General features: G+C 40.0%; 1 protein-coding gene across 2 annotated transcripts in view; it reads right to left on the bottom strand.

Moving 5' to 3' along the window:
- The window catches only part of LOC119730322 (huntingtin-interacting protein 1-like), a 43,450-nt gene that overhangs the window by 5,111 nt on the left and 14,538 nt on the right, over positions 1-23,801 (bottom strand). For both annotated transcript variants that reach the window (XM_038203160.1, XM_038203159.1), the window contains exons 5-24: positions 20,029-20,109; positions 19,196-19,278; positions 17,969-18,030; positions 17,328-17,468; positions 16,235-16,368; positions 14,234-14,353; positions 12,806-12,951; positions 12,360-12,525; positions 11,533-11,632; positions 10,521-10,609; positions 8,934-9,108; positions 7,863-7,952; positions 6,862-6,951; positions 6,071-6,178; positions 5,209-5,351; positions 4,643-4,750; positions 3,874-4,026; positions 3,009-3,109; positions 1,727-1,956; positions 943-1,115 (exon numbers count right to left, since the gene is read on the bottom strand). In XM_038203160.1, coding sequence (XP_038059088.1) covers positions 943-1,115; positions 1,727-1,956; positions 3,009-3,109; positions 3,874-4,026; positions 4,643-4,750; positions 5,209-5,351; positions 6,071-6,178; positions 6,862-6,951; positions 7,863-7,952; positions 8,934-9,108; positions 10,521-10,609; positions 11,533-11,632; positions 12,360-12,525; positions 12,806-12,951; positions 14,234-14,353; positions 16,235-16,368; positions 17,328-17,468; positions 17,969-18,030; positions 19,196-19,278; positions 20,029-20,109 — 2,493 coding nt within the window. The remainder of the gene's footprint in view (positions 1-942; positions 1,116-1,726; positions 1,957-3,008; positions 3,110-3,873; positions 4,027-4,642; positions 4,751-5,208; positions 5,352-6,070; positions 6,179-6,861; positions 6,952-7,862; positions 7,953-8,933; positions 9,109-10,520; positions 10,610-11,532; positions 11,633-12,359; positions 12,526-12,805; positions 12,952-14,233; positions 14,354-16,234; positions 16,369-17,327; positions 17,469-17,968; positions 18,031-19,195; positions 19,279-20,028; positions 20,110-23,801) is intronic.

Below are 23,801 nucleotides of genomic sequence, written 5' to 3'. Positions count from 1 at the left end.
TGTCTTCTATTTACAAGATTCAATGCGATCTGTCTTTTTACATATGCAATATTTCTACCTGACTCAAACTGCTAATGCGCATTTGTCTACTTTTCTAGCCAGGGTTTTATTGTTCCTACAGCTCTGGGCCCAATCTCATGGCTCTGCTTATAGAAGGTCAAGAATTTTTACTAACCATGGCGGAAGATTTTTTTACAAATTAGCAAGTTGTCTTGTTCGCAGGCATGCATCTCTTTATTACGGTTTTTGCACTTAGCGGAAAGGCTGTGCTAACTTTTCAATAAGCAGAAGTGCTAACGTTTGCGTGGGTGTGTAGATTTCTATGGTAACATCACTATGGACTCCGTGCGCGAACAAGAAAGGTTACGGGACACACCGCATGCGCGTTCTGGTTTGTGAAGCGAATAGCTTATTTTTTCCTGAATGTGCACAAAGCCAAAGCTTCTTCGCGTGAGCGTCAGGCGCCGTCAGCAATGTTCCACCCAGTGGTCTCCCCCAACTCTCCATTTCTTACCGTTGAGGGGGTACTTATGCACGGAGCCCATAATAAGCAAATTCAAGACCCTGAAGTTAGCAACTTCTTCACTGTGTCTACTGTTCAACGTCTCCACAAATCAACCCGGATTCTGTTCACAGAAAATTGTGGGCTTAGTAGCGCCATGAAATTGGATCCCAATCTAAGGATGCATTTGAATCACATGACTATGGCTAGCAGTCACACACTGTCTATGAGAAGTGGCTACAGCCACTTCCATAGGCAGTGTGTAACAGCAAGCCGTAGTCACGTCAGAGGTAAGACTAAGGGGAAAATAAAGGAAAACTTCTCATTTACGGGTTTTTTTAAATCCATGAATCTGGTAAAAATCTGGAATAATCTCACCCCTGCCAAGTAATTCATACCCGGCCTAATCCTCTGGACACCGTGCATCATCCATCTCTTACCTCCTCATCCCAGCCTTCTGAGGCTCCAGCCAACTGGTAGTGTCGTTTCCTCAACTCTGCCAACTTGACGCGTTCCTTCTCCAGTTTGCTCTCGAGTTCCAAGACCGCCACCTGGGCATCCATCTCGTAACGTTTGGTCTGAGTCAACGACAGCTTGGTGAAGTCATTGACGTCTGTACAACAGATAAAAACAAATTGTTAGGAAGTTACCAGAAAACACACAACATAACTACATTAAACTTCGAAATAAGTGATGCATATTTGTGAGTGGTTCTGAGCATTTCACGTCATCTTAACTAGCATTAATCCTACTACTAGTCTTCCGCAGTTCACATTCCTTTACGTTTTGCAAAACCACTTTTGCCCATAGAGTTAGCACCCACACTTCAAATTCCTTTGAGGTAATCTTCTGTGGAGTATGGATAACACTTCAAATCCCTGCACAATTCTTTTGTGTGGTTAAGCTCAGGGCATGCAGGCAGATTCAGTCACGCTTCACTGCTCTCCACAGTGCTGGTTTTTGTGTGCAGTGACTCTCTGTGTGACACAGTTACTTTAACACTTCATATCCCTTCACATGAAACTGACCTGCAGGGTTTTGAAGGGTTTTACATATTGCACTGAATACTGACTTCCCACCAGAAGGATTCATACTGTCACTCTCTCATACATAGTAAGAGTTTTGGTCCAGTGTCATAAAATTGCTCCCAAATTTATTAAAATTGGTCCATACACAGCCCTCCGAATATTAGTCAAAGAAATACACTCATGAACATGTACTCACCTCCTTCTTCAATCAGTTGAGCTCCAGTCTTAGCCGATGCAACGACAGCCGCAGTCGACGATGCCACACCCCGCGACGCACCCTGCAATCCCTTCAAATTCTCACTCTCTCTGTTGGCTTTGACTTTGCTAGCCGCTACCAGCTGAGCCGTACAAGCGGCTATCTCATGGGAGCAGACCTCCAGTTCCTCAAACTTGCCTTTGCCTTGCATTAACTTATCCGAAGCATCCCTGATGGGAGAAGACAAGGATAAAAGACGCTAGCTGTGACGTTTGCAGGTCTAGCCTAGTGGTCTCACTGACTGGCTGACTCCCCGACTGTCACTTGAGACTTAGACTGGTTGTAAACTGGTCTGGTGAAGAGGGCTGGGCAGTGCTATTGTATAGGACTACCCTGTAATGCCAATGAATGCACTAAATCTGGCCCCTTGTTTAAACCTGATGTATGACAAGACTTCCAGGGAATAGCCGTTTTGAATCGATTTAATAGAATTTTTCCTGCTCTAAAACCAGATATACTAGGCTTTCCTAGTCTTGTTTAGGTATGTTTTGAGAAAACAACAACTGGGATGAATTATTAAGGGAATAAATGTGTGCTTGGCCAGTTTTAAACACAATGTTTAAGACTGGTTGGAGTCTGGATGCTGATAATTACCCAAGCGGAAAGGTAAAAAAATGAAAACCTTTCGGTCCAAAAGTCAAAACAATTCAAAAATGATAAATTTCCAACGATTTTGCTCAACAATTTTACATCATGTTTTTCAGGACACCCCTTGAGCGATATTATGGTATGTCATGTCTCGCAAAATGTTGTAAACAACTCCTTATATGGAGATTGGCATGCACGTCCCGTGTACTGCGTGATGTGGTGCAGAACGCAGCTGTAAAACGCTAAAAGACACCAGATTTGATAGGAGTCCAAATTTCATGTGACACTGGAAAAGTGTTTAAGACCAGCCAGCCGGTCTTTGTCAACCGTTTAAAACTGGCCACGTGACGGGCTCTCGACTAATAGGAATGGGTAAACTGTCTTAGGTGTTTATGAATGCTGATTAAAGTTTTGGATAATTCTTTGAGGAACATGTTCTATGATCCACAGTGGAGGGAAGCAATCGCTGTCAAGTGTCTTGCTGAGGGACATGAGAACAATGCAGCTGCGGTTACTAGTTTATGGTGGAGTTGTTGTCAAGTGCCCACAAGTCAATCACAAATGAATCGACTTGTGATTATTTTTACTACAACACGGCTGTAGGCTGAATAATGAACTGTTATTTGATACTCACACCAGATGTGTGGCGCCGACGCCCACCAGTTTAGCAGCCGAGATCAGTCCCTCCGTCCACCTGTGATGTCTCTTGTAGAATTCACCAGCTGAGGCTGTACCCTGCAACCAATCAGAGAGATCGCTATCAAAATATGCACACACATTGTCAGTTTCCCACTCCGTTAATTGATTTGCTCAAGGGCGTTAGTCAGAACATATAAACCTGGATGAGTCATGGGGCTGGGGAGGGGGGGGGGGGGGGGGTGTCGTCATGCAAACCTGGGATTTGGCAGTTGGAGAACACTTTTCTTTTAATATAAACCCCAACAAATAACTGACTCGGTTTACTGTGTGAATAACTGTTTGGAATATCAGTACACTATACTTCCAAAAACATTTTTTTTTTATAGAGCCCGGGGAATACTCTTTTTTTATACAGCCCAGGGAATAGTAGAGAGGTATATTAAATACTCACCTTTCCTTCACCTGCATCATACTCTCGTTATGATGTTTTACAGGTCTTGTAATTATTTTTATTGTCATGCATACAGTTTTTACCTCTGTCTATTTTTAATGTTTTCAATGTAAACCTGCCCACAATTCAGCCTTCGGGCTGCGACGGGAGAGTAAAATAAACCATTTAATAATAATAAAAAAATCATAACACTATTTCCCTCTGTAGTGATGTGGATTTCTCTATTAGTATGTTATACTTCAGTTACTCTTATAGAGCCCAGGGAATAGACGAGGGGCATATCAAATACTCACCCTTCCTTCAGCAACTATATCCCTTTGTAGTGACGTGGATTTCTCTATTGGTATGTTATACCTAAGCTACTCTTATACAGCCCAGGGAATAGAAGTGGGGTATATAAAATACTCACCCTTCCTTCGCCTACTATTTCCCTCTGTAGTGACTTGGACTTCTCTATCAGCATCTTGATACTGCTCATGAGATCGTTACAAGAATCTAGAATCTTAGCATTCACTTCCAGTTTGATGCCTGTGTCAGCTTGGCGAGATTTCTGCAACATCTCCTGTTAAAACGAAGGGAGGAAAAAAGATAAACAGATCTTTTTGGAAGACAGTTCTGTGGAAATTCAGGTATCCTACCTTGAAGTTAAAATAGGTGTAAATACATTTACTACGTAAAAATAAAACAGACAAAATGAGGAATACCCAAAATGGAACCCTGCCCAAATTTGGGGGCATAACTTCTGGTGCTGTTTTTGACATATCATGGGTTATTAAATATTCGTTATGCACCAAGCAACAGAGGACATATCAACAGAGATTAAGACAAATTCAGTGACTAACAGACGGCAAGACGGAACAACAAACAAACAGACATATACCACAATTCTACCAATGCATTGTCTACGGTATCTTTTTGCTGCTGGCATAGTCCACTAGATTGCCCAATTGAAATACCAGACAAACTGACAGACGGATCAACAGACAGACACATTCCAAAATTTTCAGCTTTCGCTTTGCCCCTGGATCTGTTGTCTGCAAACCATGGCTCACTACATCCACCAATCATATCCCGATAGAATAACAGATTCACAAACTAATAGACCAAAAGATAGACAAACAAACAAACATCTACTCAAACTAACAAACAGCGTGACGGACCAACCAACAAACACCTACCGCAATCCTAGCTGCAGCTTTATCGACAGCATCCGTTGTTGCCTGCATCTCTTTGTCCACTAGATCGCCAAATTCTTCCTGATTATCAGCTTCTTGAGGTAACAATTCCTGGAAGAACGGAAAAAAAATATGAGCAGGGTGATAATGATGTAGCGCCTTGAGCACCAATACTGGTGAATACGTGCTTTTTATAAATACACACAAAACATACATTATAAGTTTTTATAGTCAAGTCTTTGTTCATTTACCGTCAAGGATGTGCCCACTCTGAGAGGATCAGATTATGAGTACATGGACACGCAGCTTACACAGGTACATGTAGGAAATTTACATATATATAAAAAAGGGCATGGAATCACAATAAAGTCTGAGTCCTCTTATAAATTCTTGGACATTTCCACCATATTTTTTTATGCGAATTACTGATATTCCTATTATTATCAAAAGCCTTCGACTCAGACCACAGTGTCTAGTTCTACGGCTAAATTCATACTACACCAACAAATATGTCAAAGTAAATCTTGGACTCTAGTAACTGTCTGGACTCCAACACTGCCTAATCCTACCTTAGCAATTCTAGTGATCTCCTTCAATTCTTGCTCCACGTTCTCTTTACTCTTATCCATATCTCCTGTCTGCGTGTTGCCCTTCAATGTCCCAAGTAACTCCAGTGATCTCTCGCCCGCCGACTTACAGGCACTCGATAAACCTGGGGAAGAAACGTATATCCAGACGATCAAACAATGATAGAAATGCATCAACTGAACAGATATGAGTTGTACATGTGGATTATGCTTTGCGGCACGATAGGCTCAAACGATCAGTTCGGAAAATAAGTCAGCAATCTGTCAGAAATTAAGCCTTTGGAGGATCTTCCTGCAATTTGGAGCGATTAGGACTGATTGTCAATGCTACAAATAATGAATTTTAGCAGGTAAACTTTAATGCTCCTTGATATGGGAATTGAGTAAAGTGATGATTTTTTTATACTAACTTCACGTAGGAATGTGTAGAGTTTGGTATCATTTTTAAACTGATGATGTACTCTTTCCAAAGATCTCAATAAGTGAAATAAAGAAATGTACAGCCACTTGTAATGGGTGGGGAGTGTGGCCCAGTGGTTAGTGTTCTTGACTCATGATCAGAGGGTCGGGGCTTGAATCCTGCTGCTGGTCATATATTGTGTCCGTGGGCAAGCCACTTCACTCCCACCTGCCTCTCTGCACCCAGGAGTATAAATGGGTACTGGCATTAGATCGGGAGCAACCTGCTATGAACTGGCATCCCATCCAGGGGGAATAAAAATATTCTCCGTCATTTCATGCTTCTGAAACCGGAGATAAACGCCGGCCTGATGGGCCACATTGGCTCGTGACAGACTTTACTAATACTTTTACTCTTGTAATTGACTGTCGCATGATAACATACCTTCGCTGAATGTGAGTGGTGCCATGTTGGATGTTGCTTTGCCTTGTAAGATGTACTCGCCAAGAGTGTAGGAGAATGAGGAGACATGACGCACTAATGAGTTCAACTCTAAGAGAAAAGAACATTATCCAAAGATTACAACTGTTGTCAGTAATGGGATCAATTGAGTTTCTTGGGTAACACATTCTAAGTGAAGTCAAAAAGTTCAAACAACCTAAAGAAGACTCGATCAACCAGCTGACCCCAGCAAGTAATTATGATAAAAATGATGATGGGGGCTAATCATCCCTACCCGCAGCTGGTGTGCCGAATTGCGAAGGATGTGGCTGCAACGTGGTCGAGCCGAAGGCATGTAAAAGGCGCCTTTGGCAGCCGCCATATGACTCACGTATGGCCTTGAAGCACAGCCAGAGATTGAAAGTGTTTGATTTTTGCGCAGGGAGGAAAACCGGAAAGCCCGGAGAAAGACCCTCATGGCACAGGAGAGAACCAATGCACAACTCTACTCACGTATGGTCTGAGCCGGGAATCGAACCCAGGCCACAGTGGTGAGAGGCAAGAGCTTTACGCACTAGCCATCCAAGCCACCAGTTTGGTGGTGCAGGAAATCTAAACTAGTAAGCAAGAGGCCGTTGGTTCAAATCTTGCCCGCCAAAATTGGTCACACAGAGCAGTGTTATTCAACTTGGCCACTGATATGTCTTTCAAATATCTCTTGTGAACTAGCCACACAGTGTTACCTATAGTACGTGTACGGAGGCTGTTGGAGTTGGTTCTATCATTTCACTTACCACTCTCCTTGTTTTGTGAGTACCCCTGGAACGTCTTCTGTAGCTTATTAAGAGATTGGTCCACGTTGTCTGAGCGTGTCAATAAATACTCTACATGCAGAAGAAAATTGAATCGTTATCAATGATAGTTGTGGATTATGTGTTTCCAGACATATTACAACACCCAGACATATCACAACGTCAATATTGGTTATTCCATGCATGGTGAATCACAGTTCAAGCAGAGATGTACGACTCTCGACCTGGACTTGAGTCACTATTAACGATGACTCGGACTTGACACTATAGACCCGGACTCGATGGCAAAATGATAAAATGCTCTTTTTTACATTGAAAATTGAAAAATGTTCGCGCAAACTAATATTTGTTTAATAGAAACAATTTATTTTTATATTTCTTCTACCGTAGTTATTTTTTCTTGAATGTGCTTGTAAGTGACTTGTGACTCGGACTGAGACTCAACCCAAATGACTTGGGACTCAGGTTTGGACTTGGAAGTCGACAATGAGGACTTGGATTTGGACTCAAGGTTTGAGGATTTGAATAAAAGTTTGAGTTCAAGAACTTGAATGTAGCTTAACATGGCTTTGTATGATTCCCTGGTAAATTGACAAGGAATGAGTATAAGCCTGCCAATCACGAGCAACAATGTCTGCAAAACGTATGATCCTCCGATAAAAATGGGATGAACATACTGATGTCATACAGTATGCTTCATCCCAGCCCACTCAGATCCTTCCAAAGCCACCAGGAGGTTTTGTAGGATTTTGTAGGATAGAGGAAGGTAGAGCCAAGCCAGACATTACAAGGAGAGGTAAGAACATTAGCATTCGATATGCCAATGGGTACCTGGACAGTGGTGGATTTTGGAGCATCTGGTAAGGTCCCTAGCACAACTGCATTGGGAGTTAGGGGTAGATTATATTGCAAAATGCTAATTCAATGATCTCATCATTTTTTCTACCATTCAGACCTGTTTGGTAGATGTTTGAATATCTTACCTGCCGTACATGTCGCTGTGGCATATGCTGGGTCATCCAGCTGTGTTATGACCTGTCTGATCATATGCTCTGCTTCTTCTATAGCGCCCACTAAAAAACCAATCAATTAACATCAAATAACAGGTGTTAATAAGTCAGGGCAAGTGATGTGTAGGGAAACAAGGAAGTAATATACATTTTAACAACTTGGGCTAAAGACACTGCATCTGAGCCAAAACTTTTTTTCAAACAAAACATAAAAACAAAGTCACTGTAATTCTAAATTTAAAAAAAATAACATTCCTAATGTTTCTCAAAGGCAAACAAAATCTGAGAACTTTGTGGACGTCCTCTTTTCAAACTGATGTCAAATGTCACTGCAAAACCTCACAGTTCTTGCTGTCTGCTGTAAACTGCAATGCAAGCAAACTTGCTTGGTCGGTCCCAGATACTGTCAAGACCAACTATCATCAACCTGACGCTCACGTGAAGAACCTTGTTTGTTCACATTCAGAATAGCATTAGTTGCGCGTACTTCACGTCACAGGCGTGCGAACAAGTACGCGCACATGGTGTGTTCCTCCCACTGGGCTTATGAAAGTGGCCCAGAAAGGCCATCTACTCTTTGTGCACAGAGTACATTAGTTAACTGAACTGTGGTTAACCATAGTTCTTGCTCAAACTTTCTCCAAGACCAGACAACAATTTCAAGGAGACTAATGCTTAGGCACAGACAAAAATCTGCAAAAATGTCATGTAACACGTTTCGCTACTGACTGGATCGCCTTTTTTGGGGGGTAAGCATGTAAATTTTCTTGGCCATAGTTTCTGCTTATCAGCATCTTTCTAAGCATTACTGGGAGCCACTGGCAACTAGCTAGAAGTGGCTTGATGCATCACAAGTGGCATATTTCCTGGTGATTCTTAACACACAAATCTGCTTAGCACAGAAAATTTTACTTAGCAGAAAAAGGTTACCAGTCGAATTGTCCCATTAAGTAAACTGCTTGTGGTTGGTTACCAGCTCATTTCTACTTACCGAGTAAATTTACTTAGCAATTTTTTTATCTACACAGCGGATTCCTGACCTACCCAATATCAGTTTCTGTTTGGCTGCCATTTTGCTCTTCAATCGGTCTTCTGCTGCTGATTTCTCATCCACGGATTGTTGCAACTGCTCCACAAACTTTTCCGCGTTCATTTTGGCCTTTTCGGATTCTTCTGTTGTCTTGACCACGGTGTTGAGCTGTTTACTGACCTCTGCATTCTGAAAAGTTACAATTACACAGACAAACTCAATAGTTAAAGTCAAATCGGTTGATTGGATTTCTGTTGACACTTCTACTGCTACATTCCGATCACGTCATATTGAAACAGATTCTTTTCATGACTTTTTGAAAGTTTTGAAACCAAATTACATAAAATCAGTGAGGTTCAGTTGATCCTTTCTTTGGCTTGCACATCAGAAGTGCTAGGTTCGAATCCCTGCTGCCTCATGTGGATCTCTTTTTTTACCACATGGATTTTCCGTCTCCTTTTTCCAAGCATTATCCAGGGTTCCAACTGTAATTTTAAACTGAAATTCCCTGACTTTTCCAGCACAAATTTGAAACTTTCCATGACCAATTCCTACTCTAGTTTTGCATCTTAGGAGCCTATTTCCAATACACTGGGCAGTCATCACACTGAGGCAAGGGACGCCACTCCCTTTCAGTCTTCAAGAATGACACAAGACCACTGAGTGCCATTGCATGAGCAAGGAGTATAGAGCATATACGCATAAAGTAGAAGTATAGTAAGACATCAGTCACACATCCAAGACCAAAGACCAAGACCCGCCAAGACCATGAGATTTAAACATTTCTTGAAAATCCTATCAAATATGTACCGGTAGGAAATGTGGCGCCAAATTCAAATTTTGTCTTCCAAGAACCGATGCCGAAACGACAGAGTCATGTCATCTTCGGAATGTCACTTCGTAATGGTCGTATCAAAGTCGGCTAAAACAATTTGGCCGACCATGTACGACCACTGCCGATCTCGTACCGACTATTGCGATTTCGTTACGACTTCGTTACGACACAACCGTTGAGTACAGACAGAGAACAGACTCTGATCCGTTTTGGATATTAATGCCGACCACCACGATATGTTTCTACTGTTGAAACTAATCGTGGCTCCACTGCCGACCATGCACGACCTGTAGGATGCCGAAACGGCTCTGAAGAAGTCGCTCCGATAAAGTTCAGATGTCGTTCCGAGTTTCACGATGTCGTCAAGTCTTACGTCTCAGTACTGTCTTTTCGTGATCGGGAGCCGGCTAGATCGTGACAGTGTGACAGGGGCCTAAACTGGCATGCAAACTGGAAGACTGCCATAGACAAATATCACGCATCATCACGTTCAGGTTGTGCAGGATTTGTATGACTTTTCTCTGATTTTTTTTCTGGGAGTGTCAAATTTCCATGAATCCATGAAAAACAACAAAATTCAAAGATTTTCCATGATAGCTTAAATTTCCGGGATATTTCCAGGAATGTGCAACCCTGATTTTCTTCTCACATCTTAGACCCCAAATGTTCTTCAATGTCTTCGCTCAAGTATTCTTGGCCATGTTGCAGAACAAAAAAATGTAATCAACTTCCAATTATTCTGTCATTAAACAATTTGTCAACTTACCGTTCTGAGCAAATTCACATGTTCTTCTCGAAGCTTACTGTACACATCTTTCATCTTTTTGAATTTCTCTTCGTTCACCTTGGCTTTCTCTATAAAAGAAAATACAAAAATATAAGCTCTGTGCACAACTACCCCCTCAATGGTTACAAAAGGAGAGTTGGGGGACTGGGAGGGACATTGGAACGCATCGCCAACGATGTCTATCACTCACACAAAGATGCTATGGGTTAGCACACATTCAAGTATAAAATTATTCGTACGTACTACGCACGAACCAGTACGGGCGGGCTGTCACCGCCTTATGGGGAAGTTTTTTTTATTTTTAGGCAAATTAGGACTGAGTTATGGGGACTTTCTGCTGTCCACGCAGCGTCTTCGGTCCCCATAATACCATGGGACAACTCGTGTGTAGTACCCACAACTACAGAACAAGTATGGCTATACGTGTTCTACATAACCCCCGAGGACCGACACCCAAAGGGAAAACAACAGATCCTTTCAGTCCTCGAGCGTTGGGTCTTTTGTTGGAACGGTCCTCTATCGTACGGATGTGTGCTTAGTCTGTGGGAGAGTGTTATATTACAGGGAAAAAGGGAAACACAAAGCATTGTCCTCCAGAGTATAGTAAAACACGACGGAATGTGCACACAGTGTGTCCCGTCAGGTGGTCGAAAAGTCCATAGTTCCGAATGTTGCCTATTTAAAATTTTTAAAAATGTGTTGTAGGTTTTAAAAAAACAACCCTCCCAGATCTTCTAAAAAATCCAACAGGTTTTGCACAATTTTACCAGTGTACAGGATTGAGGAAGGAAAAACTCTATGGTTATTACTTTACATGAGGCTTGATGTTATATCTGAAAGTTTACGTACAAGGCATGTGTTATTCTTGTTCAGTGGAGGAAGGCTCCTTGCAAATCCTCTGCAGAGTTTGGCTTAAACAATTTTTTTTACCATTCTGTGCAACTAAGTTTTTAAACCATTACTTAACAAAATGAAATAACAAAGATCATACTTTCTGCTTCGTCTAGCTGCCCTGTCATGACAGCAGAGACGGCCAGAGTTTCAGCTTTCACCGTTTCGTCTTTTAATTTGGTCTGCAAGTCTTCATTTTCCTAAAAATGCAAGAAAATATTCATTCAAAAAAAAATGAATCCACAATGGCACTGCTGGATGATTTTCTTAATATGGACCATTTTGTGCTGTAAGCCTTTACTGCCCACCAATTTTACAAAACATTCAAATAAAGGGAAATTTTTCGTAGGAACACATTTTGTGCAGCTTTCTACTCCTCATAAATGTATGAAAACTATTTAACATACCTTTTTTAGTCCATTATTGTAAAATGCACTTCTTTAAGCATTTAAAATTGTCCATGCTTTCCAGACAACTGAGGGCACTGTTGCTGCGATGTCATTTAATTAAGGAAGACACTGTTCAGTTTAGGGGTTTTCTGTTCAAATTGTGAACCCAAATATTTGCTCAAAGAAAACATTTGAGAGCAAAGTTTGCTCATTGGCTTACTGCCATGTATTGACACAACTACGAATAACCAAAGAAAATTAACGGCAGCAAAATGTCCAAAATTCAGGCAACTTTTGGTGGTGAAATAGCTGTAACATTGAGGTTTCTGCCTGAAATTACATTGCACTTTTGCTAATGATTATGGAATTTGCATTAACATTAGAAACAAAAAGGCCCCCAAATACCCTTGAAAATGGCAAAACAAAAATTGAAAATAAGGTAAAATGGGGCACAAAGGTGCTTTTTCAAGGACTGCTTTAAAACAATTACATTGCATGGGCCCTTTAACTGAAAACCTTCAGCTAATAGCATTGATACCTGGTAACTGTTCTCAATAAGTCGCCTGTGTTCATGTAAGTCGTCTTCAAGGTACAGGACTCTCTTCTTGAGATCGTCAATAATCCGTTGATCCTCACGCTGGATCCGATCCAACTCAAACTTTAACTCCTCGATTTCCTGCTGCAGTTGCTCAATCAGAAAATCCCTGCCATTAATAAATTAATGAATGAATAAAATCAATTGCTTTTAAAGATTCAATTCTTGTTAATCTTTATCAACCACCAGATTATTACATTATTTCACACAGTTATACACATTTTTTTTCTCCAATATTGAGTAAAACTGTTTCAACCAAAATAAAATCGGCTGCAATATTGTGTTTATGTTTTGTGCTTACATTATAAGCATGGACTAGCACCATAAGCAACATTTGATGGTAAACAAGGGCTGTTGTGGTAAGCGGATTTGATGAGTTTTAGTCTAACCTTTCATCTCTCTGTGGTACTGGGGGCTGGGGTGTTGACGTCTGTCCGTTCTGGCGTGGTGAGCTGAAGTCAAGAAGCATGGCTGTGTTGGACAGTGGCTCCTCCTGACGTGGTGGAAACTCCTCAAAGATTGGCTCCGAGAAAACCTGCACAATTAATTTTTTGTATCAATTATTTTTTTGTAATCGATATTTTTAAGACCAAACTGGTTTCAAAATGGATCCCTAACTTGGACTCTTCAAAGCAGGGTTGTAATCAAGTCAGTCACAAGTCACTAGAAGGCATCACAAGTTATCTCAAGTCAAGTCGAAAGCTGTTCCACGAGTTTAGAAAAGGCATTCCTTTGTTACTGTTCATCCCCTGTTACATGTGACCTAACACAACTGACTTGTGACTATAATAAAATGAAAGTTTTGCAGGTAATAATAAGCCGCTTTGGTATTCAAAAGTAGTCTGTGTAATTTTTTTTGTGCGATCAAAAAGAGATGGAAACTTCGTTCTCACAAAAGTTTGGACACGCAAGACACCTAAAAACACTTCGCTGTCCAAACTTTTTTTTTAATGTTACTACAGAACACGACAATCTCTTCAATTTTGCTGGAACCCCACTATGCTTTTGCATGCATATGATGAAATCTTTATCCCTAACGAAAAATTGTCAAATGTTGGAATACCGAACTGTTATTGGATAAATTCTAACACCAGAGTCTGTAATTAGACTCTTGTGATTGACTTGTGATTGATTTGTGATTGATCATGTTGATTTGTAACTGACTTGTGATTGACTTGCAAGTTGACTTGTGACTGACTTGTGACTGACTTGTGATTGACTTGTGATTGACTTGTGACTGACTTGTGACTGACTTGTGACTGACTTGTGACTGACTTGTGACTGACTTGTGATTGACTTGTGATTGACTTGTGACTGACTTGTGACCGACTTGTGACTGACTTGTGACTGACTTGTGACTGGCTTGTGACTGACTTGTGTCTGATTTGTGATTGACTTGGGATTGATTTATGGTTGACGCTATTAAAACTCTGTTTCCATGACATGATGTCATCAGCACTCATCCTCCAATGTAGTGTACAAGTCTCGCCAGTTCACATAACTTTTCATGTGAACAAACACTGATGACTAGTCTAGTCACAGACTCCCTTGTTCGAATTCACACAATGGTTATCTGCATGAATGACCTGACGGACGTTGAGGTAAAAAGTCTTCATTTTCATTCACAATATTTCAATATAAAGCTTTCTTTTCTTTCACAGAACACATTTATTGCCCTTGACTGGATAAGCCTAGTCGGCCAAAGAAATGAAACAAACTAAATTCCAAAAAGCAGGACCCTACACACGTTGTAGAACATATTCCTGCGCAGGTTTTGGTCGGATGGGCCAAAAATAAATGTTGATGTGTGAACGTACGCTTGATGGCGGGCTGTCTCTTGAGCTGCTGTCTGTAGAGGATTCCATGGTCTGTAGGATAATGGCTGGATCAATGTAGGTATCGCTCTGCTTAGCTGCCAAGAAGAAATTCGGTGGTTCCTGGGGAGGAGGTTGACAAAACAAAACAATCAAAGTTTCTGAGAATCAGTAATGAGGGCGAATCTTCATCATCATCGTCGGTTTTAAGGCTGTTGTCCAGTCTGTTCTGGGTTGGCGAATGAATCTAAGTTGCAGTCTAAGAAATTCAGTCTAAGGTGTAAGACTGAAAATACAACAAAAATATAATTTACAAAAAAAAATTAAAAAAGAAGAATTCACGGGGGTTTCATAAGAACTTTTTTAACCAATTTTAAATTATACTTGTAATTTATGTATTTCACATCCGGCATGTGTTTTGGGTGATTTTTCTGGTTTTGTATAATACAGTCAAGCATCTTGAAGCTCAATGTTCAATTTTTTTAAATTTTTCTGCATTTTGTTTTGATTTCCCAGTTTTGATTCAGTACAGAGGACGGTCTTGGCATTTTGCAAATTTTGGACACTCCTACACAAAATACCCAGTGAGGATTACAAACAGAACATGTGAAAGAGTTGCTCATGGTACATGTACAACCGCAAGAATTGTTCAGAAGAAAAGCAGGGGTTGAGTAGTCAAGACGTCTGCTCCAGCAAGCAAGCGGTACCAGAGCAATTTTATCAATGCTTTTCTTAAAACTAAGAAAGCAATTAGTACACACTACTCATAAAATCACAATGACAACGATCCCATTGACTTAAAGCTATAGTCCATCATTTGCAGCCATCCGAAAAGTAACTGGCGTAATTATTGTTGAAAAGCATACTTGGTTGAAAGATAGTAAGGGGACTAAACTCCCTGTGAAATTATTCTTTCTGGCAAGCTGTCATTTTGGAGTAATCAACGAAAGAAGGCCTTTCCAACGGTGCGTCTTAAGACGCACAGTAGAAAAATTTAAATTAGTAGTTTGTTTTGTTATTCAGCGAAGCGTGCGCAAGCATTGGCACGACGCACACGCGTGCGCGGTTGCTATAATTCGTCGGATCAGTGCGCAACATCGCGTATAGCTGCAATCGGCTCAGTGAGAACACGTCTCGGACGCTGAATTCAGGCCCAATTCAAAACATGATTCAGCAACTTTTGATTTGAAATTGAGATCCTAGAATGCTGTTTTTCTCGGAATATACAGCTGAAGCTGAGCTGAAACTTCATCAGGTTAGTTGTTCAGTATCCTTCATTAGATTTTGAACACTTTTGTTGATTCAAACGAACAAAATGCACAAACTACAAATGATGGACTATATCTTTAACATTTATATTATTGTGACACAAACATTCATAACATTTACACAGGCTTCACCATTGAAAATGCGCCGTGGGCCTGAGCTCACTATGTTGGTGGTTGGGTCGGTGGATAGGTGGGTGGGTTGGTTGGTAGACAGTTTACTGTTCCCATTCTATCCGGGTGTATTATACTGTTTCCATGCCACGCATTTATCACAGATTTGCAAGTGAGTTTCTTTGGAATAGCTGTTTGATGACATTGATGCGCATGTGTCTAATTTGCATATTAGATCACCTCCATTGCACTGCAAAATTCACGGTTGTACGGTTCGTGTACCGAGTGAAGGCTACATGTGATTGCATATACTGTGATTGCATGTAGTACATGTATGTGGGTCATTTCAGTGCCAACACCGAATGACAAGTTTCAAAACAAGGTAAAGAAAAGAGTACATGTATACCAGAGTGATGCGTTACGTAACTTACTGTAAAAAATTCCCACGTATCGTACATTTCATCATTTTTGTGTTCATGACATTGTGCACGTGCATGCATGCACGATTTTCAGTTTCTTTACTCTTGAGGTGCTGTAGCCTGTGTTAACGCGTTACCCACCGTGGGTTGTACCACTTGGTACTTGTTTTATAACTTCTCTCTATATAAGTGACGGCTTGACTTACATCGGGGAGGCTAGGCACTTGGATGAGACTGCGGAAGTACATGAGGTTACTAGACGTCTGGAAGAAAGCTTTGAGAGCTCGGAATTGCTTCAAGAACCGAGTCCTGTGTCCGTCCAGTGTATCGGCTGGCAGGCCTGGCAGAGGAATGGACAGAGAGATGAATACATGTTAGTGTCAAGGTTCTTCTTTTGGTTTAACCCTAACCATCCCAAATCCTCCAAAATCCTCTTTGCAAATTGGAGGAATTTGCAGGATTGAGGCTACATGGCAAAAGTGTGTTGCTGATTTCGGAGAATGCACTTTGTCAAGGTCTTGGGCCGGACCTTGAGTTATTTATGCTCATTCGTGCATAAATTTAGGCTTTGATAATACCTGAAATCCTCCGTACTGCTCCAGGATGTCACTGGCTCTACCTCAACGTATTGACAGTGATTGCTGGAGGATTTTGTAGGATTGAGGCAGTGGTCACCCCTCCAAGTACCAGTACCACACTCAAGAAATAACGGAGGATTTTGCAGGATTGAGGCTATATACTATTTTTACATGGAGGCAGTTGAAGGATGTTGCAGGATTGAGGTTGCATCCTAGCAAAAATGCCTAGGGAGTTGAGTTAATCTCCATCAACACTACAAAAGTAATTTTTTTTTTTTTTAAATGAGATACTGAATGAAGATCAAACATCTAGCAAAGGAAAGACACTCCTATCTTATAAAATCCTGGGAGGCATAACTTGATTTTGACTGTTTGAATGTACATGTCAATTACAGAAAAGTCGAAACAAACTTGACATAGATAAATGTATTTGACCTTTTTCATAGTGACAACTGTTGGTCCCAAAAATGTGGCACACGTTTTTGAATCACCAACGATAGTTACAAGAAATTGTGGTCCAGGATTATTTTTAAATCGTTAAAAAACATTGTTGGTAGGAGGTAATCCACTTTCGAGAATAATATGGATAATCTTTGAAAAAAAGTCAAGGAATTCACAAACTATTTAGTTGAATCCAAAGTAATAATTTAAAAACAGGAAAATAGGTTATATTTTGCCATTTTATTTTATCTTCAAGGACAGTGAATACTTGATGACTCACATGCGTGAAGTTTGAAGAGTAGTCTGACGCTGTAGTCGTACAGGAGCCCACAGTCCAAGATGACCGGGATGAGTGGTGCCAGACGACATTGGCCGTTGGGGGCTACGGACATACTCCGTGCCAAGTTGAAGGTGCTGAAAACTGGAGAAAGGAAACAATTCACATTTTGGTCATTGTTCTTGTTCGGGGGGCACAGGCATGTAACTGGGAATTCAGAAAAAAAAAACGAGGAAACTCCAAACCACACAAGGCTTTGTGCAGAATTTTTCAATATATAATGGCATTCATGAGAAGTAAAAAACGAGGAAATCAGCGGATCCGAGGAAAAGTTGCATGCCTGGAGGCATTTGTCAGAAAACTATGCTAAGTTGCCAGGTTAAAAAGCTAGCAACAGTACCAATTTTAGAATCCTGGAAAAAGGCAAGCAAGAATATTTCAGAGATGATACCAGTCGTTACATTTTTTAAAGGAAATCTACACTACTTGGAGTTAGCTGATGAGCTTCGGTGTGTCTGACCCGTTGCCATGGTTGCAGAATGTAGTGCCGAGCTTTGGAATTATTAGAGAAGGTGCTAGCTACAAGTACATAAATTATGAAAGCACTCCAAAATGGAATGGAAGGAATGAGTGACATGACTTACTGGCTTCCTCCAATGCCAGCAAGGCATCCAGATGATCAAAGATCTCAACAGACATCTGGAAACTGGCAACAGGAAAATAAATAACAAGTTAACAATGTTCTTATTCCTCTTGAGACTTTGAGGCATTTATGTAATTATTGAAAGTGTTCATTTGCTGGAAGATTTTGGAATCTGACAAGGGCAATTCTGTTTATCCAGCTCTTTTTGTACATCTGACCACATGATTTTACGAGGTTGTTAAGGAGGTAGTACATTTGTTTGGCCTGTAATTGTTTTTTCTTTATTAGATGTCACATATTAGTAATGTAAATCTAAAAATTAATGTGGCCTGACGTTGCGAACTTAGCAAGTTCTTCTTCAGAGGCTAAAACAGAAAAGTTTTAGCCTCTGAAAAAGAACTTGCTAAGTTCGCAACGTCAGGCCACATTAATTTTTAGATTTATATATTTCAGGTCCATCCAGTCAGTAAGCAGTTTGCAGCAGTCTTACTTTTTTTCATATTAGTAATGTATCATATTCACACACGGAAGCTTATTACACTGTCTGACATGTACATGTACATGTACGTCCGAATTTGTGGAATTTGCCCACACAAATCATCAACACAGAAACCAATGGTGCTTCTATTGCACTTTCAACAAAATTTGGATCTCAAACTCTATGAGAAAAAAAGAGGTTGGCTTTATTCCTAAATTCATAAGAGTGCTACAAACATCAGATTTTGCCAAAATTAAAAATACAAAACAGCAGTAAAGATGTTCTCGCACAAAGCCTGCAAACATTAAATTAATGAGAACATTAACCCTAACCTTCCCAAATCCTCCAAAATCCTCTTTGAAACATGGAGGATTTTTCAGGATTGAGGCTATATGGCACAAAGGTGTGGCTGATTTTGGAGGATGCACTGTGTCAAGGTCTTAGGCCGGACCTATGCTCAGCCGTGAACAAATCTAGGCCTAGATTTATACTTGAAATTCTCCGCACTGCTCCAGGATGTCCCTGGCTGTGCCTCAACATATTGACAGTGATTGGTGGAGGATTTTGCAGGATTGAGGCAGTGGTCACCCCTCCAAGGACCACATTCAAGAAATAACAGGGAATTTTGCAGGATTGAGGCTGTATGCGATTTTTACCCGGAGGCAGTTGGAGGATTTTGCAGGACTGAGGGTGCATCCTAGCAAAAAATGCCTAGGGAGTTAGGGTTGATCAATCACATAATAGACTCACAATGCATTGATGTCATTCTGGGCCATTTTTTCCAGGTCACTTTCCGGAGAGGCAAGTCTCAGGTCCCCAGGAAAGAGAGGATGCTACAAACAAACAAATAAAAAGAAAATAATGTTGAGTTAGTCAACATACTAAAACCTGAACATATTAGGGAATTTTGGCAAATAACTGAACAGTACTGAAAATAGGTATACATGTACAACATATAAATGGGAAATAGTCTATCAACAATGGCATGTATTCTTATAATAACGATTTTCAAATACACCATATAGGGAAACTGAGTAGCTGCATTACAAATTTCTTTTTTTGTCTTCAAGAAATTGACTGGAGTGGGGTTTGAACCTGCGACCTCCGGATTGCCGTTCCAGTGCTCTACCAACTGAGCTATCCAGCCCTATGTTGGCGGTTCCCCAATTTGTCAATGTCTTTGTTCAAGGGGCGCTAGTCAGAAGCCAAAAACACCCATGAACAAAGAACTGACATAATAGGGAACTGCCAATATAGGGCTGGATAGCTCAGTTGGTAGAGCACCGGAACGGCAATCCTGAAGTTCACACCCAGCTCCATTCAATTTCTTTGTTCAACTTAATAATGGTTTTATTTCCTTATTACTTATCGCAAAGCAAGGTATGGTACGAAATTTTCTAACCAAAAAGGGACTAAACAACTTCATTCAAGTATAAGCAATTTTCTACCATAAACCTGAAACAAGGGTAAAGAAACTCTTTAGTCATCACTTAAAACTAAATCACTTTTTAAATAAAAAAACAAATGAAATTGAATCTGCTTTTGAATTAATGTTTTTTGGAATGCGCAGACCGTTTTTGTACCTTTCTACTAAACTCCAGTCGATTGATGAGAAGTTGACAATATTTTCCAACAAGCCTCCCATAGCCGTCTGTATGATGACTCTGAAAGATACAAAAAATTCTACAAAATTATGGTTAAAGAAATTGACATGTCATAAATATTACACTTGCTGAAGTAATATGTACATAGCTCATCATGGACAAAGTTGCAGTCATCATTTAAGATGACTTTTTCTTTTTAAATTAATAAACTGTGTCATACCGGTATGTTCTGCTGTTTTTATTATATCTGCAGAGCTAATCCATTCTTATTTATTGTTATTGTTTATTTATGATAACATAAATGTCATCTGCTGACAGTTCTTGTTATTTTAATCTTATCTCAGACCCAACCACTAGATGAACTTCATTATAAATATATTGTTATATCTAAAGATTTCATTGTTATGACTAAACATTGACATTTTAAAGTAAAATTTATGAATTGAGTTCCGGATGACAAATTGGCAAGTACCAGGACCATATATGGCCAAATATTTGTAACACAAATCAGTCACGCCTTGACAACCAAAAGTGAATAATACTAGAAATATCTGACATAGTTGACCGAACTTGAATGGATGAACAAGGTTACAACGGTTATGCTTTCTAACCTTGACCAAGTATTGACAAAACGGAACAGAATTGAACCTGTAGGAAGTACTAAATATAGCCTATTGGTTGTCAACAAAAGAGATACTGTGCAGGTACAAGGGCGGATCCAGGGGGGGGGGGGGCAAAGGGGGCCATGGCCCCCCCCCCCCCAAAACGAAACCAATTTTTTTTTTTTAATGTGACATCGCAATAAAGGCAGGCAATGAGTACACCACCATCTTTTCCTCAAAATTGTGTTCTGGATCCGCCCTTGTGTAGGTACTGGTACAGTAACTTGTAGGCATTCCCTGCTGCGTGCAGCTACCGTAGGTTTAACTCAACCATGTGTATGGTACGTTGATGCGATTAAATTTGTTGATTACGACTGACTGCTGCTTGTAGTGTGTGAGGTATTAATTTTGCATCGATACCTGCAAGAGTGATTTATGTATGTTCAGCAAACGACCTACCGGTACCCAACAAATAAAACTTAGTTATTATTATTATTATTATTATTTATTCGGCATTAAAAACACATACAAACAACAAACATTCACAAAATATTAAAACAAAAAAAACCACGAAAACAAAAACGAAAGCCAGGGGCATATGCCCGGAATTACAAAAGTTTACCTAAAAACTGTGGCCCAAAGGCCTTCAATTCTAATACATCTGGCTACACAGAGAAATATATAAATGTATAAAAATCTATAAAAAATTATTAACAATTATATAACTGACATAACTCACATCACGTGACATTCATTATTGCTCCCATTCACGCCCCGGCTCAAAAAGTACTATCCGCCCATGGGGAATGGTAAATACTATTCAACAGTTAGGATCATGACGCGGTATTTGTGCGCAAATGCATGCTGGTGTGCGCGTTCAGCGTTGCGCGTATTGTTCCAAAGAGCCAGCGCTACAGCGTTGGGTTCAAACATTTTCGTGAAGGGGTGGTTTGGAAGAGACAAATACATTTTCCTCCAGTTTTATATTGAAAAAAAAAAGTTCAAATATATATCAAATGACAAGGATCTATGTCAGTTATATAAAACAAATATTGAGTGGCTTTAAATTGTGAAATGGGAGGAATATTATCGCTCGGTAAAATCTGGACTTTTCCAGTTCACTCGGCTTCGCCTCGTGAAATGGAAAAGTACAAATTTTACCGAGCGATAATATTCCTCCCATTCCACGCTGATCCACTCAATATTTGTATATAAACACATATTAAAAATGGCAGTTAAGTCATTTTAATGACACTTGAATGACAGGTACATGTAACAGGGACAGAAAACTGTCGCACTTTGGACTCTAAATTCATGGAACGACCCATTAAGCAAACTAGAGGGAAAAAACCCCGAATACATGTGTTGAAGGAGAATTTTTTGGGGGGGGGGGGGAGGAAGGGAGAGTGTCACAAAGCTCCAAAAGATGTCAGCCATTCAAAGTTATCAGACCTAATTCATCATAAAGATAATATTTTTAAAATGATGGCAGAAATCATCTTTCCCACCTTTAAACCTGATCTGGTCTCCACAAGACATAGATTTATTCAGGCTTGTCCAAAAGCTTAAGAACGTTTGAGGAATCTATGTCTAAATTACATGTACATACCGGGGGTAATGTACATGCATGCCTCCATATAAAGGGACGAAATAAAAAAATAAACACGCTGACTAAGCCTGACTATAGAGTCCATGTATGTGAATTTGTGCAACTTCCCCTATTCAAAACAATGTACAAAACAAAAACCTCAATATCATGTCAATCACAATACAAATCCACTGATGGACTGATACAAGTCTAACGAGAGACTGACACACACACACATATCTTGTCCCATTTGCAGATGAGTCACTGCATCACCACTGTTAACCTTTGACCTTGTGTATTTTGGTAGAATATTAAACCGTGAACGTGACGGCCTGTCAATATTTGATTCAGTCCCCAACCCCCAACATGATTCAGCAGAGCTCAATATTCCTGGGTGGATATAGTGTTTGGCTTCGGGGAAACAAATCAATCATATCTGCACTGTTTATAAAGGTTGAACAATTTGAGGACAGAATTAAACCTTTTTCATAATTCAATTTAATGGATGTTACTGGTACCTTCTCAACTTGTATGTGTTTAATTTATCACAAATACTAAAAATAAACTTAGCTTAAAGATGTCCATGCTCCTTTTTTGGCCAAGCAATTCTGACATTTAAATGTTTTATTTTAATGAAAGGAACTGCCTGTAACACTCTGGATAACAGATTCCCCTTTTAGATTGCTTTAGATTGCTCACCGACTGATCCCCTGCAAATAGCACGGCGGATCATTTTTAATCTACAGTTCCTTCCTAGTCCAGTTACTGAGGGTACGTAAGTGTATCGGTCACGAGACAATGTTGACAACTTGCCAAGCTTATTAATATCAAGTCCGTTTCAGAAAAGGAAATTGCAACATATTCATTCCTGTGACTTGTAAGCAATGTCGAATTACTAGGCTACAGCTTAAGTTCCAATTACACATGTACATGTACGTACGTCATGTGAACCATTTTTTTTAAAAATGTGTTCGTCACACATTGAATTCAAGACTTTAAAGGCATCTACCGGTATGGATCATTTGCATTTATCCCAAAAGCAATCTACCCAATTACCAAATATTATACCTCCTTACTTGGATAAAAGATCATACTGGTACTACTTAATACCCTGTGAAATTATTCCGTCACGCTCGCTGTTATTTGGAAGAAATCAAGAAATGTAGGTGATTTACAACGATCAGTCAATTGACTGATTTTTTGGGGGGGACAAAAATGTGCAACAGATGAAATCGTGTTTTATGATAAAAAAGGTTGGGCATGCAGGTTCCCCACTGTTTTCTCAAAAAGGATAATTATCCACTGAGCTGAACTTTCAACGGGTCATGTTTTGACCATTCTTCTTTGGATTTTGAGTGAGGTTGTTATTGAAAATAAGCAAAATGCATGAAAAGCAAATGGTTCTACCTTTAACTGGCTTTTGAAAGTGAATCTGATGAACAATGACTGCAAATTTGATCTGTTGTTTCAGTTTTATCGGGTTGTTTGACAGTTTCATTTTGTTAATAGTGTTTGTTAATATGCTATTGTATTGAAATAGAAGACTAAAATAGATTGTGTGA

Source organism: Patiria miniata, unplaced genomic scaffold (genome assembly GCF_015706575.1).
Source record: "Patiria miniata isolate m_02_andy unplaced genomic scaffold, ASM1570657v1 HiC_scaffold_22, whole genome shotgun sequence".
Classification (NCBI taxonomy): Eukaryota; Metazoa; Echinodermata; class Asteroidea; order Valvatida; family Asterinidae; genus Patiria; species Patiria miniata.
Note: the sequence above shows the minus strand (reverse complement) of the source record. Positions and strands in the feature narration are given on the sequence as shown.